The sequence below is a fragment of the Clarias gariepinus genome, chromosome 19, assembly GCF_024256425.1.
Source record: "Clarias gariepinus isolate MV-2021 ecotype Netherlands chromosome 19, CGAR_prim_01v2, whole genome shotgun sequence".
Lineage (NCBI taxonomy): Eukaryota > Metazoa > Chordata > Actinopteri > Siluriformes > Clariidae > Clarias > Clarias gariepinus.
This window is the reverse complement of record NC_071118.1, coordinates 20,159,273-20,186,286: the sequence shown is the minus strand read 5'-3', so window position 1 is coordinate 20,186,286 and position 27,014 is coordinate 20,159,273. Positions and strand designations below refer to the sequence as shown.

The window sequence follows — 27,014 nt, the reverse complement described above, 5'->3', positions numbered from 1 at the left end:
GTAAACAATGTGCACTGTAGTTATCTAAGTATATTACTTTATAATCTTTTATACTCAAACCTATTTTTATGCATTCTACTTCCTACTCCACTAATGCCTAGACATCTGTCCAATTAAACATAATTATAAAAGACAATTGTCAGCTATAATGTTTTTTGTCGTTAAAGATACCATAATTTTATTTTTTTTGCTTCAGACCAAAACACAAACTTGAGGCACACAGTTGAAATGAATAACTTTGCACTCTAGTTCTATCAGTGCAAAAGACTCAATACACATTAGCATACAGCTGTAGTGTGTGTGTGAGGGGTTTTGTCCTGAGGACTGAACAGACCAGCTGTCAAGCCCGAACTACCACCCCATAATGCCTGAAGGTCAAAGGTCATGAGCTGCTTTCCCACGATAGTGGCATGCTCAGGAATGTATTTGGTAATGCTTTGGATGATTTGTTAATTGGATATTCCCTGCATAACAATAATAACCATTAGAAAGTACAGATAGTCAAATAAATTTAGAGAGCAAACATACACATTACTTATTATATAACTTTATTAATATTAAAATATTGCCCTTTATTCCAATATTCATACTTTGAAGGAAGTAGAGAACTTAGAGACACAAAAATATGTTTTAACATATACAGTCCATAATTTAAAATACTGCCAAAAAGTCACAATGTAAGCAGAATAGAGGATCGTTATCAGTTTCCTGGGATGGTCTATAAAATTGTGAACATACTGCTGTTAATTTTTGAGACAGCAAATTCATGACCAGAATATGCAGTGTTACCAAGCCCTGATAAAATCATTCTCTTTGTCTAAAAATGTAATTAGAAATTTTGCTATAGTTTATCATATATAAATATAATAGTTTATCATATAAAAAAATGTACATGCAGTGATGATCCTTGATGCATCCTTTCTGTTCATCGAGTCTCACATCCAAACAAGTCTGCCATTTCGGTTTAAAATGTTTTTAGAATCTGAAAAATACACCACTACTTTGTAAACCTTTTATCCATAAGGAAGATTTGTCATCAAAAAATCATTAGTCATCTTCAGATCAGGTTATGTCTGTTGAGATCACAGACTTGAGTACACAGTGGATCTTAAATAGTTTAGTGTCCTGTAAGTTTATTATACTAACAGCGTTTGTAATATATTTTTTTGAAAAAAGGCCTTGCCTCCAGTTATCCAGGTCTTACTAACAGCAAAGAATGAAGGACATGATGGAAATGAAGGATGTCAACTACATGGCTCGACAAATTAATTATCCTTAGAAGGATGTAAGCATAGTTATTGTGGTGAGCCAAAAAGGGCAAAAAACATTTACCTTGACAAAGTTCAATGTGAACGAAATTATGCCGATGTAACTGTTATTAAGAACACTGATCTGATACAATGTGCTTTTACATGATTTAATGATTTAATCAGAACAACTTCTTTGTGCAAAGTGGTTATGCTTTCTGGGAAGCATTTCATCTGACAGAAAAAAAAAAACCTTTTTAAACCAACTTTAAGGTTAGGTTTCCATATTTTCTAAATAAGGTTCCCCACCTTCGGTACTATTCTTATAATTATACACCTTCAGATTTATCATCTATGATTGGATAAAAACTTTTTTTGCACATGAATTGAAGCCAATCAGTGTCCCTTCCTCAGCCAGAGACCCAGTTGTTGAAAGAGTTTACTGATCAGGAATTAAAACTAAGTGTCTCTGCCAGAAACCTGTGAAGTCACGTAATGTTACCACCACGTGGAGAACTTGTAGAGAATGAATATATGTATTTAAAGAAAAAGAGAAACTATTGGATCACGTGTTTATATGACACAAATATACCTATTGAACCAATTATCAAAGGTCTACACCACATCTTATTTCCACTGGGTCAGAATGTTCAGATTGAGGTGTTTACCTGTTTTGTATCTGACTGGACTGTTTTTCCCATTATTAGTGTAATATTATATCCAACGTAAATGTACTTGGTAAAAGGACATGAATCTATAACTTCTCTGAAAGAGTGATATGCACAAACATAAAAAGGTTTTTCTAGCTCTTTATCCTTGTAGATATGTAACCCATCTCACAACAAGAAGCAAAATTTACACTTACATTTACTTTACATTATACAAAGAAGAAAATAGTACAAGGTATGTTGTTATAAGACATAGTTCTCAACCCTGGTCATGTAATATTCCCTTGTACTATACCCATTTTAGTATTTTGCCTGCTTCAACACAGCTTGTTATTCACAAAAGACTGTTAACTAACTGATTAGTTGAATCAGGGGAAAAAAAAGTTCAGGATTCTAAACTCCAGGACCAGGGTTGAGAAACTCTGTTAGAAGACAACAAACATTGACAGTATTATGTGATGCAGCCTGAAGCAAAGTCTAACCTGAAGCTGATTATGTCTTAATAACAGCAGTTATACAAGTGTATAATTCCATTTACACCACAGCAATTTGGCAGAACATTAACTCCCATTTTTACTTACGTTATGGTAGCGAAGAACTTATTCCATTATCAACATCTCATTCTTCCGTTACTGAAAAACTGAAAAGTTCAACCTTGTCTGTTCTGAAGACTGTTACAGTGGAAAAGTTACCACTCATTACAAAGCACTGGCCCCTGAGACTCCTTTACTAATTTTACATAGTTGTTCTCTTGCAGAAATTATTACCATATCAGTGAGTTTGTTAAATCTTAAGTTTTAGGCTTAAAATATATGGATCATCATCTAAACACGTCCCAGTGTTGTAGCTGTTACTATAGAAATGATATAATAAAGGAAGGTGTGCATTAATATAAACCTGCAATATGAATTATTGCTGGCATTACTGCCAAAGTTATCATAGAAAATTAATTAAGCACTTTCTGAACAAAACCGATCTGGGAATTTAAAAGTGCTGTGGTATAAGGTCATGTTTAGGTTCTGAATGAGTTTGCATATCTTTCAAGCTGTTTGTATATGTAACCAAGTTCTAGTTTAGGAACATCAATCTATAAAGATTTCCATTTCTCCCTCTTCAACACACCACATTCAGGCAATTAACTTTTAGGTCAGCTCCCAAATCAAGTCTGACACTCCTTATGTATTCAGAAATTACACACTGAGAAATATTCTTTCCACATACCATTATGCAAATCTATTTCCTGTATCAGTAACTGCACACTTCTGTTTCTGGAAACAAAACCCATGTCACATGCAAGCCAGATAAATATTGCTTGGCATTTATAAACATCCACATGATTGTAGCAGGAAGAATGCTGCTGTCATCTTTTACTTACTCCTCCTTTCAACACTCATACACAGTCTGAAGATCTGTCAATCTGAAGAGGCAGCTAAATGATGGGATTGGTTACAAACAAAAGTAACATCAGTGGCCATGAAAAAAATTATTTAAAAAAACACAGCAAAACGTATTATATCTATTTTGAAAAATATGTATTTCCTTCCTAATCTCTTTCAAGCACGTCTGAAAAATACATATTTTAAATAATAATAAGAACATCTAATGCTGTATTACAAGAAAGCAAGATATAGCAAAACTAATATACAATCTTATAGATCAATGTGGACAGTAAGCACAGTAAACTAGACTCAATCACTTTAATTATTTAAAAATAGTGACTAAAAAAATGTCTAAGAATTTTCCACTTTTCCACTAGCATATAAAGGCCATAATCTTTGCTAAAATATATAAACTGGAGTGTGCCTGAAGATATTCTCCACTGCAGAAAAACTTTGTCTTTCACGCACTCTCACCCTCTCTCTCACACACACATACACACACAGGCAAATACACTCAGGCAGCAGCACTGAATAGTTTGATAACACTTCCCTTTGTAGTACTCTCTCATATTTCTAATTGAAATATTGCAATTCTCAGGTAAAATCTGCTATGTTTGCACTACAAAGCAGTTTTGCAGTAAGTTACAGCAAAGGGGTGAAGACACCTGAGGCAAACACAGGCATTTGTGTATGTTTGCCGAAACTACTAAAACATGAGATTTAACCTGATAGTCTTATTAGAAATAGGGAAAGGGCAAATTTCAGTGCAGATATCATAAAAATGAACTATGAAGTCATACAGCATATGTCTAACAGTAGTTTGGACAATTTTGATCGGCTGTGCATTTGAATAAACTGGACTTAACAAATCTGATCCTTCCCCAAGGTGTTTTTTTTTGTCCTTTTAAAGGCAAAAATCTGAAGCTTGTGTCTGAAGTAAGCTTGGATTCCATTACAGTACTGCTGCATGTCATACATGACATGGAGTCATACACACAGGGAAATTAAATATACATCACCAGTGTATCTACACAGATCTTGATGTGGCCTTCCTAAATCTTTTAAAAACTGATGTATGACAGCAATGTCTGTCATTCAGTTCAGTTCAGATTGTCACACCAAACCATAAAAAAAATAAAAATAAAATCTGAAATGTCATCAAACCGATAAAGGGAGAAACTTGGACATTATAATGTTTAATATTTAAAGATGCTCAAGTAATGACTGGGTTTGAGTGCCTAGTGTGTGGGATCACAGCAAAAATCTATGCCTGTCTTCATCCAGTGTCAGATCCACCACCTCAGGTGTTGGAGCCCATTCAGGCTGGGCGGAGACTGATGTCCAACGGGGCATGGCTGTTTGCTTCCAAGCTGACAAAGACTGGATCACGCCACCTCTTGGAAATCTTGACACAGCACTGGAGAGGACATGATAGCCCATTAGAGATTAGAGAACACAAAGCCAAATATTTAATCAACATTTGATGAATTAAAACAATCACATATAAATATTTTTAAAATAGTCATGTTGGCAAGTAGGTAGAGAAATGACAGAGTGGAAGCACTATAAAGCCAAAGTTTGTTGACACCTGACCATATGTTCTTGGTGAAAACTGACTTCCAGTTTTCACCAAGACCATTTGCTTTTATAACAACATCCACTCTTTTGGGAAAGCTTTTAACTAGATTTTGGAGCATTTTTGGCTGTGGGGATTTGCCTTTATTCAACTTCAAAAGCATTAGTGAGGTCAGGCGCTGATGTCGGTTGAGGAGACCTGGGATGCCATCCCACATTCCAGCTCGTCTTCATGGTGTTCAGTGAGATTTAGGTCAGGAATTTGTGCAAGGCACTCAAACTCTCCTAACCTCAGCAAACTATGTCTTCATTGTCCCCAGTTCGTGCACAGGAGCACTGTCTAAAAGTTTGGGCTTTTTAGTTCTGGTGAAGGTAAATTTTAATGCTACAGCATATGAAGACCTTCTAAACAATTGTATGTTTCCAACTTTGTCAGAGCAGTTTGGAAAAGACTAAATAGTCAGGCATTCACAGATTTTCCCCTTCACACTGTATAAACATAAGGGCTGTAGGTAACCTGGCTTAATAACAACACTTTGGTTTGTTGCTCAGCTCTGATGATCTCTTTAGGGGTGTGTCTCAGCAGTAGTTCTTTTACATGAACACTGGAATGGCTCATTTGGAGAAGGAGTGAAAATTTGAAGAAGCGCTTCCGTCACCCACAAAGCGGAAGGAGACGCAAACAGTTAGCTGTGTATTGATTCGAGGGCGCGTTCTGTTGCAGGCTGCAAAATGGAAGATAGCGATAAAAATATCAGCGAGCCAAGAGAAGAAACCACAGAAATTGTCAGTAAAGGCATATATCTATGCCTAAGATGTAGATTTTGAAAGTTTAGTTGCACACCTTAAGGTAATTGTATAATTATTTATTTCAATATGTTCCTTAGTGTTTTTGATCCTTAAAGTAATTTAAAATACCTTTTTTTATGGTGCCCAACACCGCATCTCACCACCGCATAGGTGAGACAGGGGTATAAAATGCTGTATGCATTTAAAAAATAGAAGTAGATTTTTCTAAAAAGAAAACCAATTAATCTTTGTTTCTCTTATCTATTTTACATTGCTGTTTAATTAAGCAAAAGTACATTTTATCCGATTACTTGATTAAATTTTTAGTAAAATACTCGATTAATAACCTATTTGATAGCTACAGCTCTAGTACATTACTTTTTTTTTGATTTACTAACTTCAAAAAATGTAAAATAAATGACAAAGATAAATGAAAGAAATTCAACAATGAAAAATAAGGATGGACACTGGAAAATAAAGCGAATAAAAATTATGAAGTAAGTAGGGTAATCTCCACTTTGTACTACAAGATGTTCATAATCTACAGATATTTATGGTAATATAAATTAATAAACACATGGGTAAGTTAAAAATTAAGCTAATGTTAATATAAGTGTTTCCCAACATTGGTCAGTAACCATGTACTGCATGTTCCATTTTTAGTAATTATTTAAACAACAAGATCATCATAATAAACAAGTAACTGTTTAGCAAAACTATGTTTATAAAGTAACTATGGTAATATACCATATAAAAGATAAATAATTAAAATAAAAAGCTAATATTAATATTTAGAGGTGTTTCCCAACCTGGTATTTTCCTGTACGCCAACAATCTCCACTTCACTGTCAGACAATGGCAGACTCACCTGGGGAGGAGCCACCTCTACTGGACCTACGGCAACACAACCAGGACAAACACTCACTGACTCTTGTCACACTATGTAGGATTTTGTAATATTTAGTGGATGGATACAATAAATGACAAAGCATAACCAAAAACACTTCGAAATATCTTAAAAATAAAATAAAGACACATAGAAAAATATTTGGATTTTATCATCAGTTATCATCATCATCATTACCACAGTACACTTACCTAAAGGATTATTAGGAACACCTGTTTAATCTCTCATAAATGCAATTATCTAACCAATCACATGGTAGATTGCTTCAATGCATTCAGGGGTGTGGTCCTCGTCAAGACAATATCCTGAACTCCAAACTGAATGTCAGAATGGGAAAGAAAGGTGATTTAAGCAATTTCGAGCGTAGCATGGTTGTTGGTGCCAGACGGGCCGGTCCGAGTATTTCACAATCTGCTTAGTTACTGGGATTTTCATGCACAACCATTCCTAGGGTTTACAAAGAATGGTGTGAAAAGGGAAAAACATCCAGCATGTAGCAGTCCTGTGGGCGAAAATGCCTTGTTAATGCTAGAGGTCAGAGGAAAATGGGCCGACTGATTCAAGCTTATAGAAGAGCAACTTTGACTGAAATAACCACTCGTTACAACCGATGTATGCAGCAAAGCATTTGTGAAGCCACAACACGCACAACCTTAAGGCAGATGGGCTACAACAACAAAAGACCCCACCGGGTACCACTTATCTCCACTACAAATAGGAAAAAGAGGCTACAATTTGCATGAGCTCACCAAAATTGTACAGTTGAAAACTGGAAAAATTTTGCCTGGTCTGATGAGTCTCGATTTCTGTTGAGACATTCAAATGGTCAGAATTTGGCGTAAACAGAATGAGAAAATGGATCCATTTCCAGCAGGATAATGCACCATGTTACAAATCTTGAATCATTTCAAATTGGTTTCTTGAACATGACAATGAGTTCCCTATACTAAAATGGCCCCCACAGTCACCAGATCTCAACCCAACAGAGCATCTTTGGGATGTGGTGGAACGGGAGCTTCGTGCCCTGGATGTGCATCCCACCAATCTCCATCAACTGCAAGATGCTATCCTATCAATATGGGCCAACATTTCTAAAGAATGCTTTCAGCACCTTGTTGAATCAATGCCACACAGAAGTAAGGCAGTCCTGAAGGCAAAAGGCGGTCATGGTGTTTGAGTATTAGTATGGTGTTTCTAATAATCCTTTAGGTGAGTGTATACTGGAATTGAAATTTAATAATGAATATAAATTCAAAGTGCAAATTTTTGTTTTAACATGAGATTATTGTTTATGCAAATCTGGTGAACAATTGCTTTTGCCACTTCAAAAAATGGAAACACAATATAAAATGTGCTGTGATTTTTATACCAGCCAATTTGGATGTAAATAACATTCAAGTAAAGCCAAACGTCATAGTCTTTAATTAGTTTTAAATCTAATATACTGTGAGGCAGTTAAAATAATAACTTTGTCAACGTCCAAATATTTATTTACATTGTACCTAACTGCATAATAAATTCTGCTCCATCATCTCACATCACTAAAAGCATTTGTTTAAGAACATGTTTTTAACACATCACTGACTTTCTTCTTGCTGAAATACAGACATAATAAATGCCGATTTCCAGGAGCAGCTGCCTTGTGACAGTTCTTGTTAATGGACGATTCTGAGAACAGTTACAACATCTGTTGCGTTGCTTAATCAGGACTTAGCAAGTAGTGCAGCACTGGCTAGTTTTCCTCAAGCATAAAAAACTTATAGCCATAACCTATTGTGTTTTTGATGTTTTGAGTTTTAAGTTATTATTAAAGTTTTTTATGCTTGCATGCACAGGTACGTGACATACAGTGGGGGAAAAAAGTATTTAGTCTGCCACCAACTGTGCAAGTTCTCCCACTTAAAAAGATAAGAGGCCTGTAATTTAAGGTAAATGTACCTTAACTATGAGAGACAAAATAATCCAAAAAATCACATTTTTAAAGAATTTATCTGCAAATTATGGTGGAAAATAAGTATTTGGTCACCTACAAACAAGCAAGATTTCTGGCTCTCACAGACCTGTTAGAACTTCTTTAAGAGGCTTCTCTGTCCTTCACTTGTTACCTGTATTAATGGCATCTGTTATCAGTATAAATGACATTGTCCACAACCTCAAACAGTCTCACTCCAAACTCCACTATGACCAAGACCAAAGAGCTGTAAAAAGACACCAGAAACAAAATTGTAGACCAGCACCAGGTTGGGAAAACTAAATCTGCAATAGGTAAGCAGCTTGGTGTGAAGAAATCAACTGTATAAGCAATTATTAGAAAATGGAAGACATACAAGACCTCTGAATCTCTCTCGATCTGGGGCTCCACGCAAGATCTCATTCCGTGGGGTCAAAAAAATCACAAGAACTGTGAGCAAAAATCCCAAAACCACACGGAGGGAATGACCTGCAGAGAGCTGGGACTGGCTACCATCAGTAACACACTGCGCTGCCAGGGACATGTCCCCCTGCTTAAGCCAGTACATTTCCAAGCCCGTCTGAAGTTTGCTAGGGAGCATGTGGATGATCCAGAAGAAGATTGGGAGAATGTCATATGGTCAGATGAACCCAAAATAGAACTTAGTGTTTGGAGGAGAAAGAATGCTGAGTTGCATCCAAAGAGCTCCATACCTACTGTGAAGCATGGGGGTGGAAACATCATGCTTTGGGATTGTTTTTTTGCAAAGGTACCAGGACGTCTTATTCATGTAAAGGAAAGAATGAATGGGGCCATGTATCATGAGATTTTGAGTGAAAACCTCCTTCCATCAGCAATGGCATTGAAGATGAAATGTGGCTGGGTCTTTCAGCATGACACTGATCCCAAACACAACGCCTGGGCAACAAAGGAGTGGCTTCGTAAAAAGCATTTCAAGGTCCTGGAGTGGCCTACCCAGTTTCCAGATCTTAACCCCATAGAAAATCTTGGGAGAGAGTTGAAAGTCTGTGTTGCCCAGCAACAGCTTCAAAACATCACTGCTCTAAAGGAGATCTGCATGGGCCAAAATACCAGCAGAAACTTACAATAAACGGACTGTATGACTTCTGTCATTGTCAACAAAGGGTATATAACAAAGTATAGAGATGAAATTTTGTTTTGACCAAATACTTATTTTCCACCATAATTTGCAAATAAATTCACAATGTGATTTTCAGGATTTTTTTTCATTATTTTGTTTCTCATATTTGAGGTATACCTATGATAAATTACAGGCCTCTCTCATCTTTTTAAGTGGGAGAACTTGCACAATTGGTGGCTGACTAAATTCTTTTTTGCCTCACTGTATGTATGAGAAACATCTGGTGCAAAATGAAGGCTTAGGCAGTAACCATGTACTGCATGTTCCCTCCTTAGTAATAATTTATACTACAAGACGATTGTAATTTACTGCAAAATTAAATACATTTCCTAAGAAATATTGTGGTTGACCCAAGAGTGACTTGTGACTAAGAATGGCTATAAAAAGAAGTCCATTAGTTTATCAATTTAAATTAAGCTTGGTTAGGCAAGCCTGACAAGGTCCTCTATACATCCTCAAGCCATATATATATATTTATGATAAATCATTTAAGAAAGTGTACACACCAGCATCAAGAAAATTAATTCACTTCAGCAGGGGTCTGTAGTCTCATTCACAGCAGCAAATGCAGCTCTTTGTTTATAGTTAAAACCTTAGTTAAAATCTTTAAGCTGTGCTATTCTTGCTCCTTAATTCTCTTACTATCTATTCTTTCTTTTAAACATTTAATTCACTGAACCCTGTCCACTGACCTGAGTGTGTGTGCAACTGCTGCTCCTGTTCAGAGTGTGTGTCTGACACGTCATAGTGGCCGATGACCTCAGGCCCCACTGCACAATACACAAATGCACACATTGGTTTTAGTTTTTTTACTTACTACCGCAATCATCAGCTACAAAAACATGTCTTCCTTTCTTTTTTTTAACATTTATTTCTGTCTAAGCGTTTGTGGATTTTTCCCTAAATAGAAAAAAACAATCAATATTACTATAACTTGTTAATCGGACAATGTGCACATTTTTCTTTTGATAATATTGGAATTATTATTATTATTATTTTATAAGTCAGAGAGAACAATGTTTAGATAAAGTTTTCATACTTGTTTTTTTTTTACCCTCAACATTACTAAAAACACCAAGGTGCAAATACATGCACACATACTGGACAAAGAAAAACTCCTAATCTACCTTAATTTCTTTCAATAATATGAAGACCAGCTCCACACCAAACCAAGTGCCTATGTACAGGTTTCAGCTCAAAAGTTATTAACAAAAATTATCAACACTTTTATTCACTTTCCAATGAAAAGCTAAATTAAGCCACTTATTTACCCTGCATAATCCATGAAAGTTTCCTTTTCTATTCTCATTTTTTTCTACTTTAGATTTCAACAGAACAACTTACACCAGGAACTGACCCTAAATTGTACACTATATAACTAACTTCTTAAATTGTCTATCACAAAGACAAATATACAGTCATGGCCAAAAGTTTTGAGAATTACATAAATATTGGAAATTGGAAAAGGTGCTGCTTAAGTTTTTATAATAGCAATTTGCATATACTGTACTCCCAATGTTATGAAGAGTGATCAGATGAATTGCATAGTCCTTCTTTGCCATGAAAACTAACTTAACCCCCCCAAAAACGTTTTTTATTAAAGGTTTAAAGGTCTGTCATTAAAGGACCTGCTGAGATCATTTCAGTAACCGTCTTATTAACTCAGGTGAGAATGTTGACGAGCACAAGGCTGCAGATCATTATGTCAGGCTGATTGGGTTAGAATGGCAGACTTGACATGTTAACAGGAGGGTGATGCATGAAATCATTGTTCTTTCATTGTTAACCATGGTGACCTGCAAAGAAACGCGTCCAGCCATCATTTCGTTGCATAGAAATGGCTTCACAGGCAGCGATATTGTGGCTACTAAGATTGCACCTAAATCAACAATTTATAGGATCATCAAGAAAAGAGGTTCAATTCTTGTTAAGAAGGCTTCAGTGCGTCCAAGAAAGTCCAGCAAGCGCCAGGATAGTCTCCTAAAGAGCATTCAGCTGCGAGATCGGAGTGCCACCAGTGCAGAGCTTGTTTAGGAATGGCAGCAGGCAGGTGTGAGCGCATCTGCACGCACAGTGAGGCGAAGACTTTTGGAAGATGGCCTGGTGTCAAGAAGGGCAGCAAAGAAGCCACTTCTCTCCAAAAAAAACATCAGGGACAGATTGATCTTCTGCAGAAAGTATGGTAAATGGACTGCTGAGGACTGGGGCAAAGTCATATTCTCCAATGAAGCCTCTTTCCGATTAGAAAAAGGCTTGTCCGGAGAAGAAAAGGTGAGCGCTACCATCAGTCTTGTGTCATGCCAACAGTAAAGCATTCTGAGACCATTCATGTGTGGGGTTGCTTCTCATCCAAGGAAGTGGGCTCACTCACAAATTTTGCCCAAAAACACAGCCATGAATAAGAAATGGTACCAAAACACCCTCCAACAGCAACTTTTTCCAACAATCCAACAACAGTTTGGTAAAGAACAATGCATTTTCCAGCACGATGGAGCACCGTGCAAAAGTGATAACGTTTTGGTCTCCAAGCCACTTAGTTGAAATTTTGGGTTCATGGCTTGGAAACTCCCCAGATCTTAATCCCATTGAGAACTTGTGGTCAATCCTTAAGAGGCGGAGGGACAAACAAAAACCCACTAATTCTGACAAACTCCAAGAAGTGATTATGAAAGAATGGGTTGCTACCAGTCAGGATTTGGTCCAGAAGTTGATTGAAAGCATGCCCAGTCGAATTGCAGAGGTCCTGAAAAAGAAGGGCCAACACTGCAAATACTGACTCTTCGCATAAATGTCATGTAATTGTTGATTAAAGCCTTTGAAATGTATGAAGTGCTTGTAATTATATTTCAGTATATCACAGAAACAACTAAAACAAAAATCTAAAAGCAGTTTAGCAGCAAACTTTGTGAAAACTAATATTTGTGTCATTCTCAAAACTTTTGGCCACAACTGTACATTCATTGGCCACTTTAACAAAAAAGTGTATTCCTGCAATTATCTGATCAGCCAATCGTGATTCAGCGCAGCGACAGGTCAAGTGCTTAAGACAATGTTCATAGTAAACATCAGAACAAGAGGAAAAAGCATCACCTTGTCTTTTGTCATTCATTAAATGTCCTATTTGGATGGGTCTGTGCTCCCTGTAGTCTTAGTTTATTACCCTTGGCTGACAGAATGAAACCCAACATGTTCTTCCCGTTGTTGAAGCTCATCCACCTGTTGTGTGCTCCGAGATGCTTTTCTGCTCAGCATGGTTGTAAAGCCTGACTGAGTTATTGTACCCCTCCTGTCACCTCAAATCATTTCAATCATTTCCCTCTCACCTCTCTCATTAATAAGGTGTTTCCACTTGCAAAATGGTCACTCGCTATTTGCTTTTTTTTGGCAAAATTCTGGAGAAACTCTAGAGACTGGCATGTCTAAGATACTTAAAACAGTCCAATTAGCATAAAACAACATGCCATGATTAAGGTCACTGATTGCATTTTATGCTCATTCTGATATTTGACGTGGATTTTATCTGCAATTTGTGACCTTTGTATCTGCACAGTTTTTGCAATCCATTTTTACCACATGATTCGTTACCTGGATAATGAGCAGTTCTACATGTGCTCCTAATTAAGGTACTGTATACAAGCCAGGCAAATCTTAAAATTAAAAAATACAAATGGACAGAAATCCATGACAGCATTCCTCTTTTTAATTTTGAACCAGCGACATTACCAGCAGATTATAAGACTAGGAAAATCTAAATCAAGTAAATGGTTCATAAGTTCCATCAGGTGGTTTATGTTGCAGCTCATTACATTTCAACAGACTCTTTGAAAAAGTATGTCCTTATTTTGCACACATTTTTAAAACTGTAAACCTTTGAACTTGTCCATAAAGTGTGTAAAATAAATGCTTTCTCTTTAAGGCCCTTCTGTAAGAATAAACAAAGATTGCTTTTTGGTGTGTAATACTAAAAAAAAAGCTTACAAAATAACCAACCCATTGAGACTTGTGGAAAACTGCCAAACAGTTACAGATGTGTGTGTGTGTGTGTGTGTATTTTACAGTGTATCTGACTGAAGAAACGGCAAGCTTAAGTATGAGCCACGGACACACAATACTTATGCATGAGGTTAGCTTAAACTTCATAGCATGTGCATGGAGTCACTCTAGCTTAGTTATATTGGTAGTACGTCACAGTGCAGCTTTTCATGCATTATTGCTTCTTCTTATTATGTTTTTGTTCATTACATGCATGTGATGTAACAAAAACAAATGTAAAAGCACAAATTTCTTCTCCAAACGACACAGTGACATTTAAAATGAGTCCATTCAAACAATGTGTGCGTGCGTGTAGAGTTGTGTGCTTGAAGAGTGAGATCTGTCTCTTCTGTCTGGTCCACAGAACTTTTTCAAGACACACACAATAAGAGAAGATGTGTACAAGAATACAACTTTAAATGTCCCCACAAATTTTGAGACCATCTTCTCCTGAGCATGTTTAGATATTAAAGAAAAACATCATCTCTCTTCTTCTGTATCAAGTACACAGCATTAGTACCTTTAAATGCTAACTTCTGGTTAAGCATATTCAATAGGCAAACTACATAAGTATTGGAATACCAAAGTGCACATGCTAATTTAATTCAGATGGGCTAGATGTGCACAGTAGAAATTGGACAAAGAAAAGCAAGTTTTATGGCGCTAATTTGTGAAAAGGTCAGGCTCACTCAAGCACTTCTACTTTGCTAAAACACATTTAACAACTAATTATTTAATTTAATTAACTAATTTTGGGTTATAGTTTTAAAATATGTGAAGTTTATGTAAACTAGACCACAGAGAAGTTTTCAGAGTGGACTAACAACCAGTTGCAGCCTATGCATCAAATTAAGTGGTGCATTCTGGAGTAAAGTCGCATCAAATGGAGAATCTAAGCTCAGTGCATCTAAAGACTTTAACCTTCTACTTATTTCTCCTCTCACTTGCTATACTAAAGTTTTATGTCGCTTTCCTCCCCATTAGCGACCAATGTTGTGTTCATCATGTATGATGACTGGCTGGCAACTAGATCATCATAAACTAATGCTCTAATTAAAGTAATAATAATAATAATAATAGTAAAAAAGAGTGGATTTGACCTAAGAAAATCAGGTAAACAAAAAGATACATTCATCTATGCGTCTTCTCTTTTGCCAAGCAGTCACAACTATGTTGATAGCAAACCTGAGATCCTTGCAATATTTTTTACTAATAAAATGAGTTTATAATTACTATGAATTAGGATGTATATTATGTTGTAACTGTTGGCAAATCGACAGACTACTTCATGACTCATGTTTGTAGCATTTGGGTTTAGTTTTGACCATCTTGCATGTGCTGCTGGTTAATCTAATGAAAACACTGGTAACACCTACAACTGCAATATGAGTAGATTGTATTTTATGTTACCATGAAATTTTGGGTCAAAATGATTTCCCAAGTAAATTAATGTAAATAAAGGGAAAGAGAGAGATAAGAATAAAAAAAATTAATTGGCAAAATAAAGAAGAATCCAAGATGAGACAAAACCTTGTGTACTGTATCAAGCATCACTGACCAAATTGTTTCTATTTAGCGCAAATATATATATATATATATATATATATTTTTTTTTTTTTTCTTGAGTTTTCTCAGTAGCTTAGCACATTGTTCCGTTCACACATTTAGTAAATTTGGATCCAGGACACAGCTGTGCGCAGATTTCAGAGTGTTGGAAGAAGCTTCATTGTTCAGCCGGATGATCCGATAGGCCGCTGGCGTTTCTTCCAAGCTGATGCGACTTTGCCCTTCTGGATTCCCACTGTATGACTGATCGTCGTCTTCACCGGAATGGAGACGGCTAATTCGTTCCATCCACGCACGAAACCTTTCCTCTGTACGCCTCTGGGCGGCCGCCACTCGGGTCAGCGCTTCCTCCAGGACTCCGCCCATGCTGTTTCCGCGGCGACCAGCTTAAAAGACAGACAGCAAGCGCCGAGAACACACACACATACAAATGTCAGGCACACACTAGAAAAAAAATGCTGGACTTCACGGCGGCCATGCTGACAAGCTTAATGGGAGTCATGCAGCTTTTATGGTGCATTCTGGGCACTGCAGGATGTTGCGTGAACATTTGACAACTCCTTTCACATATGTAATGCATATGTCCTTTTTTTTTTTTTTTAAGTCAACATACATTTAAAATGCAAAGGATGCAAGAACCCATTAAATTTGCAAACTATACCTAACCTACAGTTCGAGATTGGGAAAAAGGAGCAGTACCAATGTGTCACTGGTAGAACACATCAGTAAAAAGAAATTCCCAAGATGTACAGCGCCATCTGTTGGGTTGCTATCAAGTCTTTATTTATTTTACAATAGAATTATAAAGCAGTGGTTCTCAACCATAGTCCAGGAGGAGCAAAAGTGTTTAGCAAATTTTCATGTTGTACCTGCTCGGTCACAACCACTTAATCTTTTTTAAAAAGTTAATCAATTGGCTGATTAGGTAAATCAGTTGTGCTGGGAGTTAAGAAAACGCTGAAACAAGCAGGGCAAGGTTGAGAACCACTGGTATAAAAAAATAAACATGTCAGATTCCTGGCATGTAAGAGATATACAGCAGTACTGCAGAATTAATTGCATGAAAAATAAAAATCACAATAAGGATCTCTAAAATGAGATCTCTAAAATGACTTAATTGGATGTGGCTGTATTTTATTACAGGTAATATAAACATAGTAAGGACTTTTGAAGTTTTTAAAGAGTTAATGTTTAACAGCTAACAACAGAAATCCTAATGACTCAAAATCACGGCCAAACCTATTTAGCAAGACAATGCCTTGACTATGACCACTCGAAGCATGGACTGTTATCCTCATGCATTGTGAGATCATAAATGATGTTCGGAAAATGAGAATCTTTACTGTTCGTCTACATGACTACTTGGTTGAGCAGGGAAACCACAATCTAAACTGTTCAGTGCCAAGCCTCAAACAAAACACTACACAAAACACTGCCCAGAAAAAAGAAATTATCTTCAAAATATTGAATCTTTAAATCAATCTTATACTAGATAAGGCGCTTATAAAATTTTATCGCCTTAACATCTTATACATCACATGAAATTATGTAAAAAAAAAACTAATACAAAAACACAAAGCTTGATAGAAAAATATTCTCAATGTTAATTATTAAAATAAATCAGATACCACAAAATTCATTTAACAGCTGAACATTCTTGCTTTTTCAAAAGTACCTTAAACTAATTAAAAAGGTCCCATATTTTCTGTAACAAGTTACCACAGGTCGCAGAGCTTTCCAAAGTGCATGTTAATTGCTCCAACTAAAATACCACTCAGAGAATGCATTTTCTATACCTCAAACAGCCTCTGTTTTTATCCTCCTCTAAACATACCACTTCAGGGACTATGTAAATGAGATACTGCTGAGCCATAACCCTCCAGAGAATAGCAGAGCAGAGCAGAGCAACAAGCCAAGAATATAATTAATTTCTTTCACTTCTTTGTTTGTACAAACACACCAGAGAACTAAATTATGGAACTACTTAAAGATGAGGGAAAAATGACTTAATTAGCAGTTCTGAAATACCAGAACAAGTCGACAAAAAGCCCATTAATCTGCGGTTAAAAGAAACACTTGCAAACCTTGATAAGACATCAAACTTGGCTAAATAAAAATAAGAATAGTCCCAAAAAGAGGTATGTCGTTTGACACAACAAACAGTAAAGATTCTTGAAAGGAGAAAATCCAACATGGTCTGTCGCAAAAGGTATTGCTTGTTTGCAGTCATTCCCATCAAAATGGGAAAATTGTAAAATGAAAACACAAGTAAACCAATGAAAAGACAACAGAATCAAGAATGTCAAATCAATATGGCTTAAAGATGCACAACAAAAACAACTGAGCAGAAACCAGCTCAATGAAATGAGGAATGATCACTAAAATTTAAAGAGAAGAAAACCAGGCAACAATGGTGGGCTAAAGAAGAGCAGAACCATGAATTGTGGAAGATTGGATGAAAGTGACATTCATTGCTGAACCACGAATCTGCTTTGGCCAAGGAGATGATGCTGGAACCTATGACAGCCAGTTCCCAAAAGCGCACATTTTTGGGTAGTCGTTTTATTTTTAATCAATGATTAGAAATGGTTTGATGCTAATGAAGTTATTTTCAGAATGATAATGCAGCTTTCTACAAAGGCAAGTGTGAAAATTTTTCCTAGAAAATATGGCATTATTTAAAATAATTACAATTTGAGGTATATTTACATAGCCAGTAAAAGCAATTAAACTAAAACATTTTAGTTTTGTGTCATATCTGTGATTTGTTTATTTGCTATGACGCTATGATCTTCTGAAGTGTGGGGATTTCATAATTGTTGCTACAGGGTGTAACATCAAAAGTACAAATTTAGCTCCCAATAAAAAAAAAATTACCTTGTTACAAACAATTAAAAAATACTAGCCATTTTCTTTTGTAGTTATTCCAAAAATCTGGAGCGTCATAACAGAAAAAGTGCTTGGCAGTGCTTGACACACAGTAAATATAGCTACAGCTACATATTTCCATATATCCATAAATTAATAAAGATTGCTCATGGAGATATATACTGTGAATAGGTGCTTAAAAAATTTAAATTCACTTACAATTGTGTTTTTCCGGTATGGCTTTACATCATTACTTTCACCTCTGCTTAAACTGGTTTAATTTTTGACATTTGCATTTCCAAGCTTTATCTTCCTCAAACAGATAAAGCTTGAGCGATCTTTACATTCACCAAGCATGCATAAAAATGATAAACAATGACAGACAGGTGAGCATGTGTTTAAAAATGTGTGTGGGTGTAAGAATGAACAAGAAACTTCATGCTTCATCTGCACTTTTTATGGGCGGCAATGTGTGGAGGTGTGCAAAAAAACTAACCCTGTGTATTTTTCTGGGTTGTTTACACTGAATTTGATTTCTTTACATGATTTTTAAACGAAAACATGCTTTTTAAACAGGTGACAGCTACAAAATGTAAATTTATAAACAGCTACAAAACGGATCATTAAGCCCCATTATTCTTTGATATGCAACAATTAGATAGAATTTTAAACTTACAGCTAAATGGGGTTTGTTATAATTTGCCTGGAGCTTAATGATGATCTACTGTAAAGAGATGTTGCAGCATTATATTCAGTGCAAATACCTTTTGCACATGAGGTCATTCAATCAACATGCACCAAGAGTCCAAGTGGGAACATTTTTAATTATCCTAGTCAGGAATATCTAAAAGTTGTAACAATGCATATGCACAATACCCAAGTCAAAACACTTACTTTTACTGTTTTACTGAGCTTAAGGTTGGACTTGAGTGTGACTAATCATTAAGCCGCTGGATTATACTGATGTTAGTAAAAGGTCATTCATTAGATTTGATCATATTCAGTACCCATGTGATCCTAAAATGATTTTCGATGCATCTTAATTAACCGTGTGTTTGTGTGTCAGCATAGCAGTTTCTGTAAAGAAACACACTTTTTGAATGTACAAAGGACTGTCTAAAGCTGCATAGCTTCAAGCCTGTATAGGTATGTACTTTTCAGAATAAAATGAACTGTAAAAATAATCTAAAACAGTTTTAGAAGTCTATTGAGAACAATGTTGTGGTTGTAAAGTCACAAGAAAAGAGCAGGAGGTCCCTTGATCCTTAATATTGAAGTGAGGCTTTCACTTTTCATTAACCACCTCTTATTCATGTTTAAGGTCACATGAGAAATTGTTCTGCGAACTAGTAAGGCAACAACAGTCATGGTTCTTGTTGAAGCAAGTACTGGGACCAGTATTATTTTAATAACATTCACGCTCAAACAATAACACATTATGCCAAAAGGTTGATCTATTTGGTTAAAACCCAAAAAATTAGAAATTAATTACGATTTTTAAGATTTAGGTGTAGATCACAGGCTTAGCATAAAGCATGAGGTCAGAACCGATATGGCGGACATGAATAAGGTGACTAAAGTACTATTTAGCATACAAACTGACTTGCCAAGCTTAGGAATTCCAATTAAACTCAATTTTTTCATCATTACAGATTAGTAACAGTGGAGAAAAACTGAATTCTCAATTTTATACAGAAATAAAGAGTGTTTTTACTCTCATAACGGTGTTCTATTATTCTGTATACTCGAAGTGTATCGAGTTTTGACTTGAACATGGAGCTAGTCAAAAGTGGTAATATGTCAAAACAAAACACTGCTTTGCATACTTAATTCTCTGATTTACACTAATAATGCATTAAGCATTGAAAGGTAACTGTTAGATTAGTTATTTCTTTTGTTAGTAGTTATTTATCTGTACTACAGCAACCTTAACATTTTGGCCAACAGCAGGTCAGCTTCAGAAAAAGTGCAGGTCCACATGCAACAACAACAGGTTCATATGCACAACTTGCCACAATAGTGGCATGATTACAACAAAAGATTTTAATCCTATTATGCTATTATAACCTAGCCAAACTCATCATAGTTTAGTAGCATCACTATATATCAAATTAAAGTGAATTAGAAAGCTTTGACCTTTTTTTGTTATATACTGTATGCACATCCTTGTTCTTGCACCAAAATATTAAATCCCAGTATTATCGAACTTTTCATAAAATCTTACATCATTGGTATGAGTTTATAAAGAAATATGCTCTGAAAAAAGACAGCATTACGAGAAAAATACAACAGCATTGTGCAGCTCTTCTCTTACAAAAATTGACAGTTGTTTAAATTGTCTTAATTAGTAATGGTCAGCGATGTGCAAATTTTTAAAGAGTCACAGCTGCACACAAAAAGGATAGAGTATGGAACGAGTCTGGCTAATAAATTGTATAAGCAGTAAAAGAAAAAAGGCATGTAGTCCCTTTAAAAATGTAAAATAAATAAGTAATAATTATATTATAAATAAGTTAAATAAAAAAAGTCAGTGAGATAACCACCTGATCACTCACAGAGAAAAACGTGAAACCAAGACAATCTAACTGCATGAAAGTGTGTGTTTGTGAGCACAAGAAATACATTTGTTACCCAGGATGTATGAGTTAAAGTTAAGTGCATACTTGAGCACATGCAAGATAAACTCCCCTAATTACTTTCTGCAGTATGCAAAACATGAGTGCAGCTGTGTGGATGGATGCGATACCTGGAGGATGCAAACCGACTGTCCCACCCTCGTTGTCAGATGATGCTGTCGATGACGATGACGAAGAGTGTGCAGTGGCATCACTGTCACTAGTGCTGCTGTCCTCGCGCTTGGCTACTGCCTCGCGTTTCTGCCTTAGCAGACGCATTCGCTCTTTGTGTCTCTGGCTGCGCTTGCCCCGCTCTCGGATACGTCCGCCGTTCGCCTGCCTCTCCTGACAGCGGTTTTTCTTGGCAGCCATGGCAACGCCAGCAGACGCATCGCTCTCTGACCGTGAGCGGCGTGATGACTTCCTGGGGGCGGGGTCAGAATGATTAGAGGAGGCAGGCTTACTGTCAGTCAATTCTACATCCCCTTCTTCGGCCGAGGAAAGAGTGTCCGAATCGCCAAGATGACCAGAAGACGAGGGTGATCGCAGGTAGGCTGAGGAATCACTGTCCTCTTGTGGGCAGATCTGAATTACAGAGGTGGCAGGGTCTTTTTCTGGTGGCAGGGCCTCAGGTGAGGAGTCTCTGCGCAGCTCCTTCAGCAGGCAAGGCATGGACAATAAGCCAGGGGGCAGTGACCTGGAGGGGCTCTGCATACTGACTGGCTCCTCGCATGTAGGAGAGCTGGAGGACAGGACTTCAGGCTTCAAGTCCCGATCTTCTGCTGTGACCCCACATTCTGTGGGGCATTCTAAGAGTTCGGTGGTTTTCTGGCCTTCAGCCATCCTTAGAGAACAGAGCTTGATGGGCGTGGTCTCCAAAGAAGCAGCCGCTAGCCGTTTTGCTTGTTTCAGACCTAGAAATCAATATATTACAACAGATTACTTACGGGAAGATTGGTTATACATACATTAGTATCTGACGACTGATTGCCAAATCTTGCTACATCCATTGGGGTAAAATTCATGTCCTTAAGTGAAATATGCCATACATCTGGCCACTGATCCTTGCAAAGTTGGACAAACTGAAGGCAACAAGCAACCAACCCTTACAGCAACAGTACAAAAACATAAGAAATTATAATCTTTACAGTGATAAATAATTTTCAATAATTCTTACTTAAATGCGCGATTCGGAACGTCTGAAGTTACACTATGTGCTTTAACAGTAATGAACATTATCAAACAGTTTACAACCATGCAGGTCCCCTGCTGGCAAAATTGTTTTCTCATTGACCTTTACAAATGATGTTTAGGGTTTTGACAAATGTTGGATTGATCTGCTTAACAAAAAAAAAACCTTAATCAGCTGTACAGTTTTAGATTCAGGACTAGCATGCCAGTAAGACTGCAGGATAACTATACCATAACAACTGTTTTTAAGTTCCTTGTTATTTTTATCTGAATCCCTACCAAAAAAATAAAGGACCCCGCTTGGTCATGAAAAGACTTCTTTCAGCAAGGGTTTTAACTAACAATTTAAATAAATATTAATCATATTTGGTGTTTCTGCCTAAGGAGATAAGTGCTGTTGAAGCCATTATGTTTATCCAGCTTTTAATGTATAATATGTACACATGTACCTAGCTTGATAACAACCGTCAATCTGCATCCATCTTACAGAATCTCTACCACGGGTATAACTAGAACTCCTACGTCATAGATGTGCAAATGTAAAAAACATGGACAATGTTAAGGCCTGCAACAAAAAGAATAACATTCAGAAACTGCAATAGTGAACAGGAAAATATTTGTTCCAAAAGACATGGACAGACACCAAGACATGGTGTACAAAACAAGTACAAAACATGTAATTTCAAGAGAGGAAAAGAAAAACAGATAAAGAAGGTTTTTATAGTTATTTAGTTTTTATGAGTCACATGGGCAAATTAACGGTGTTTCTCTCATAATGTCAGGTTACATAAGTGACAGGCGAGTCTTTTTTAATGTTTTTTTTTTTTTTTAAACTATTACATTTGCTTGGTATTTTTTTAAGTTTTGGGTTGCACAGTGGTTCTACACACATGACTAAAATAGGCCATTTACGTGTAAGTTATAACATGTGACAATTTAGCTCCTCTTCCTATTATTAGTCCTTTAGATGTTCCTACAATTTGACAGAAGTCCACCTGTGACTATTTTGACTTCATTGGATATAATTATAAAAGGCACCTGTCTCTTAATAAGGTGTGACACTAATGTCAAAGTAAAAAAATCCCTAAGTACGAGATCTGTAGATCTGCAAGATAGGATTGTGTCAAGACGGAGCCAAAACACAATAATTATTCTGCAGTAGCTTCCAACATTTTAAAATGGAAGAGATTTGGAACAACCAACAACCTTTCCATATTTGGCCAAACTAAGTAATTCATTCCAAAGTGGCTTGGTCAGACAGGTAACCAGGAATCCAAAGGTCACTATAAATAGGATCCATATTTGTTTTTCATTGCAAACAAACAGAAATTATACACATTTTATGATTCACAGTATATTATACAAAGGTTCCGACCTTATTTAGGAATAAAAGGCTGACAGGTGACTAGTTTATTCTCCAAACAGTGTGATATTTTTGTAGTGCTGAAAGTGACGTCTATGACGTTGTATGCAAATGTCACCTAACAGCAGAGAGACTATCATGCTTATGCTCCATTCTAACAATCAACCCATCACTACATCCTGTGTACTCTCAACAGAAATTCATTAGTGTGCCTCCATATAATAGGGTCACAAACATGATTTTATAAAAAGAGACTTGGTCTTTGCACATTCAGTGTTAAACACATGCCTAGATTATAATGCATCTAATCAGTATAAATCAAATTGTTTTCTAGAAATTGATTTTCACTAAATAATTACACTCTTCTAAATTTTTTACCCATTTTTAAAGAACAACAGATGCATCGAAATGTTTTGAAACTAAAATGTTAGTACTGTGACAGCATTAGTGTGCATGGTGCCTTGTATCAGACCAGTTTCTCATCTTGATTAATTTCCTGCCTTAAACCTAGGTTACTCAAGATTACTCAAAATTCTTATGCTTATGTCATTCTTACACATTTTGTAAATCGATCAAATGGGCTTTAAAATGACAATTAATAAATCACATTTGATGAGTATTTATGTGATGTATGCAAGTTATTTCAGCAGTACTTGCGATAAACAAAATCTCATTGATTTCAATGTTCTGTATGAGTAAACACATCAAATTGGTATTTAGGTTTCTCAATTTAGCAGCAAGGAATATGCCATATGTAAAAAACCGCAGGTGGCCAAAAACATCTTCCACAATCAGCACAGATATGTAAGGGAAAATGGGGTAAGTACAGCAAGTGAGAGGATGCAAAAGCTGTTCAGAAAAGAAACAAGGTAAAAAGCAAATGTTGCACAAATGTAGCACCAATCTAAGGAGAAGAAATCTGACAGATCTGCTGTAGATTTCTAGATTGTGCAGGGTTGGTGTTGTACAGTCACAACATTAAAACCACAATATTTTGTCAGCCCCCTTGCACCTCCAAAACAGTGCTGACCTGTAAAGGCATGGAATCACAAAACATCTGATGTGATGTGTCATGTAAAAAAAGTTAGCATGAGAAGACGTGCTAAGTTAAGACCAAGTTGTGTGGTACAGCCTTCATGGATCAGATTTGTTTGTACGGCATGTCCCACTGGTGCCAGATATATTGAGGCCAAATCAACACCTTGAACTCGGTCCTCAAACCACTCCTGAGAATTTTTCGCAGTTTATCAGGGTGCATTATCCTGCTAAAATAGGCAACTGCAATGAGGAGAAACCATCACCATTAAGGGGTGTATTTAATCAGAAATGTTGTTTAGGTAGGTGGTACGCATCAATGTAATATCCATGTGAATGGCAAAGCCCAAGATTTTCAAGCAGAACATTGTATCTGAGCTTGTTTGTTCCCGTATTTTATTTGTTGTGACATGCACAGCTACTGGCTTTCATCCGTAATCTCAAAAACGAAATCAGAGCAAAAGGGTTAAATTGACGTTACAGGTAATTTCAATGCAGACCTCTGCGCTGTCCTGAGGGTATGCAAACGTTTGCACTTTACTGTATGGTGCATTCAAATTATTTCATGCCCTGTGTAACGATATTATGCAAAACACTAGGGGGGTGGGGCAAAGCACGTCAGACTCCCTATAATAAATATAATGCACAGTTTAATGTTGAGGTAGTGGTGTTTACAACAGTTTAACGTGAAAATGAAGGCATGTCCTTATGAAGTAGGTAAAGACACTATCGTGCACACTGCACAGCATTTCATGCCCTGTAATTCCAAACCGGTCAACATGGCACGCGCAGCTATGCATCATGAATGACCGGTACACTGCTGCGCATGCGCACAACACAGGTTGCCTAATTTCGCCGTTTCTTGACCCAATAGCTTCTTATATGGTTTATTTACTCCTGTCTTATACCAATATGCAGTGTGCATATAATAAAAGTAGCGACAAAGAACTTAAATGTGGGATGTTTCTAAAAATGCAGACCTGAATAAATGGGAAAAACAAAAGGTACTTTGTCTGGAATTATCTTTACGCACAGAGAGCAACTGCAGTATTATCAATATTATTAATTCACCACAAACTAAATGCTGCGCGCGCGGTAACTGCTCGTCCTATATCTCGGTGTCCTTATAAGCTAATGCGGAGAGCTAACAGCCAGCCAACTAAAGCTAAAAATATAAAACAAAGCAGAAAAAAAATGTTTAAGTAACAGGTAGTCAAAGTGACTAGCCAATCACAAGCTCACTTAAACCGCACAGTTTTTAAGGAAAAGGGAAGGAAAGGGAAACATGAAACCCGTTTAAAATGCTAGCTTAGCTAGTGAGGCAGCTATTCTGCGTCTGCTAGTCGTCTAGCTAGCCACTTAAATAGGATAAACTGCTTAAATAAAATGTTGCGCACCTGTTTTAAACTCCCCCTCGGGTGTATATTCCTCTTAACATCGTCTTGTCTTTATTTTCAAGTCGCACTTATAACAAAACGTCAGCCTGCATATGTATTTAAAAAAATCAAAGTTTAAACTATCTGTTTGCGGCCCCGCTAGTCCGCGTCCCGGCCCGTTTAGCACAGTTGGCCACTTCATAAAGGCTGAATCCCAACTGACTTTATTCTTCATACAGCAGCGCACTACATAGGGTATGACATAATGGCCTTTTACGCGCGGTGTGCTGCACTATCTGTCCACTGAGGAGCCGTTTGGGATTCTGCCAATGTCCGTTTTATTCGTTAAGTAAAAGAAAGAAAGCGCTTCCGGTCTAGCCTTACGTCAATCACAATAGAACAGCGCCGCTGTGCGGTTCGGAGAAATGTGCGCACGAACTCAAAGAATTTCACTTACAGGTACGTATTTTGCACTTGTTTGACCGAAGAAAAGGACGCCATTTCAAATTACTGTGCAGTATTAAGTACCTAAAACAACTAAGATATAAATTACTGAATTTTCACTTAATTACTGACACTTCAATACGTTATCAAAACCTGGAAGGAAATTGCTGAATCATCTATTTTGTAAAAATAAATGTTTTTGGAAAGAACTCCTGAATAGAGACCACTTAAAAGTAAAAAAAATCATGCATGATTAAAAAAAATCCACACGTAAGAACCATATCTTAATAATTTAAGAGTAAAAGTAGGAGCACTTCCACACACACACACACACACACACACACACACACACACAATGTGATGAGAACTTACAGGACTGGGACTAAACAGCTGTGTGGCCATAAGAAAACCACTCATTCTGACACTAATCAGAAATAATGCTTCCAATTGCTAGGGAGCATAAAGACTCCTCTTCGGAGCAATGAAAAAAGGTAATGTGGTCTAATTAGCCCTATTCCAGTGCAATGGGTCCATCATGGTAAGAAGGGAAGCGCAAGAAGCGATGCACCCATCATGCATAGTGGCCACTGTACAAGCCTCTGGACCCACACAGGTCAAGATTCAGCAACGTTATGTGGCAAAAAAAAATGTCAGCTGACAACCTGAATGTACTAAAAGACCAACTTATCACATCTATGGAGCTTTTCTTTCCTGATGATTCACACATTCCAGGTCTTTCCAAATTGTAAAAGGGGTGGTTCTGGGATCACCAATCCATCGCAAGGCACACACACACACACACACACACTACAGGCAATTTAACGCCAGTTTGTCTAATCTGCATGT

At 36.8% G+C, this 27,014-nt stretch overlaps 1 protein-coding gene across 3 annotated transcripts; it reads right to left on the bottom strand.

The window, feature by feature from the left end:
• Window positions 1–527: 527 nt before the first annotated feature.
• On the bottom strand, window positions 528–26,053 carry ark2n (arkadia (RNF111) N-terminal like PKA signaling regulator 2N). Of its 3 annotated transcripts, XM_053478305.1 has the most exons (5): window positions 25,746–26,053; window positions 20,891–21,673; window positions 10,371–10,448; window positions 6,468–6,552; window positions 528–4,711 (listed from the first exon to the last, which is right to left on the bottom strand). In XM_053478305.1, exons 2-5 carry the CDS (start codon window positions 21,600–21,602, stop codon window positions 4,546–4,548), a joined length of 1,041 nt encoding a protein of 346 aa, XP_053334280.1. In that variant the 5' UTR covers window positions 21,603–21,673; window positions 25,746–26,053; the 3' UTR covers window positions 528–4,545. The 3 variants fall into 3 exon arrangements, with proteins under 3 accessions (XP_053334280.1, XP_053334282.1, XP_053334281.1); XM_053478307.1 differs by lacking the exon at window positions 10,371–10,448; XM_053478306.1 differs by lacking the exons at window positions 528–4,711; window positions 6,468–6,552; window positions 10,371–10,448 and adding an exon at window positions 13,833–15,662.
• Between the last annotated feature and the right edge of the window lie 961 nt (window positions 26,054–27,014).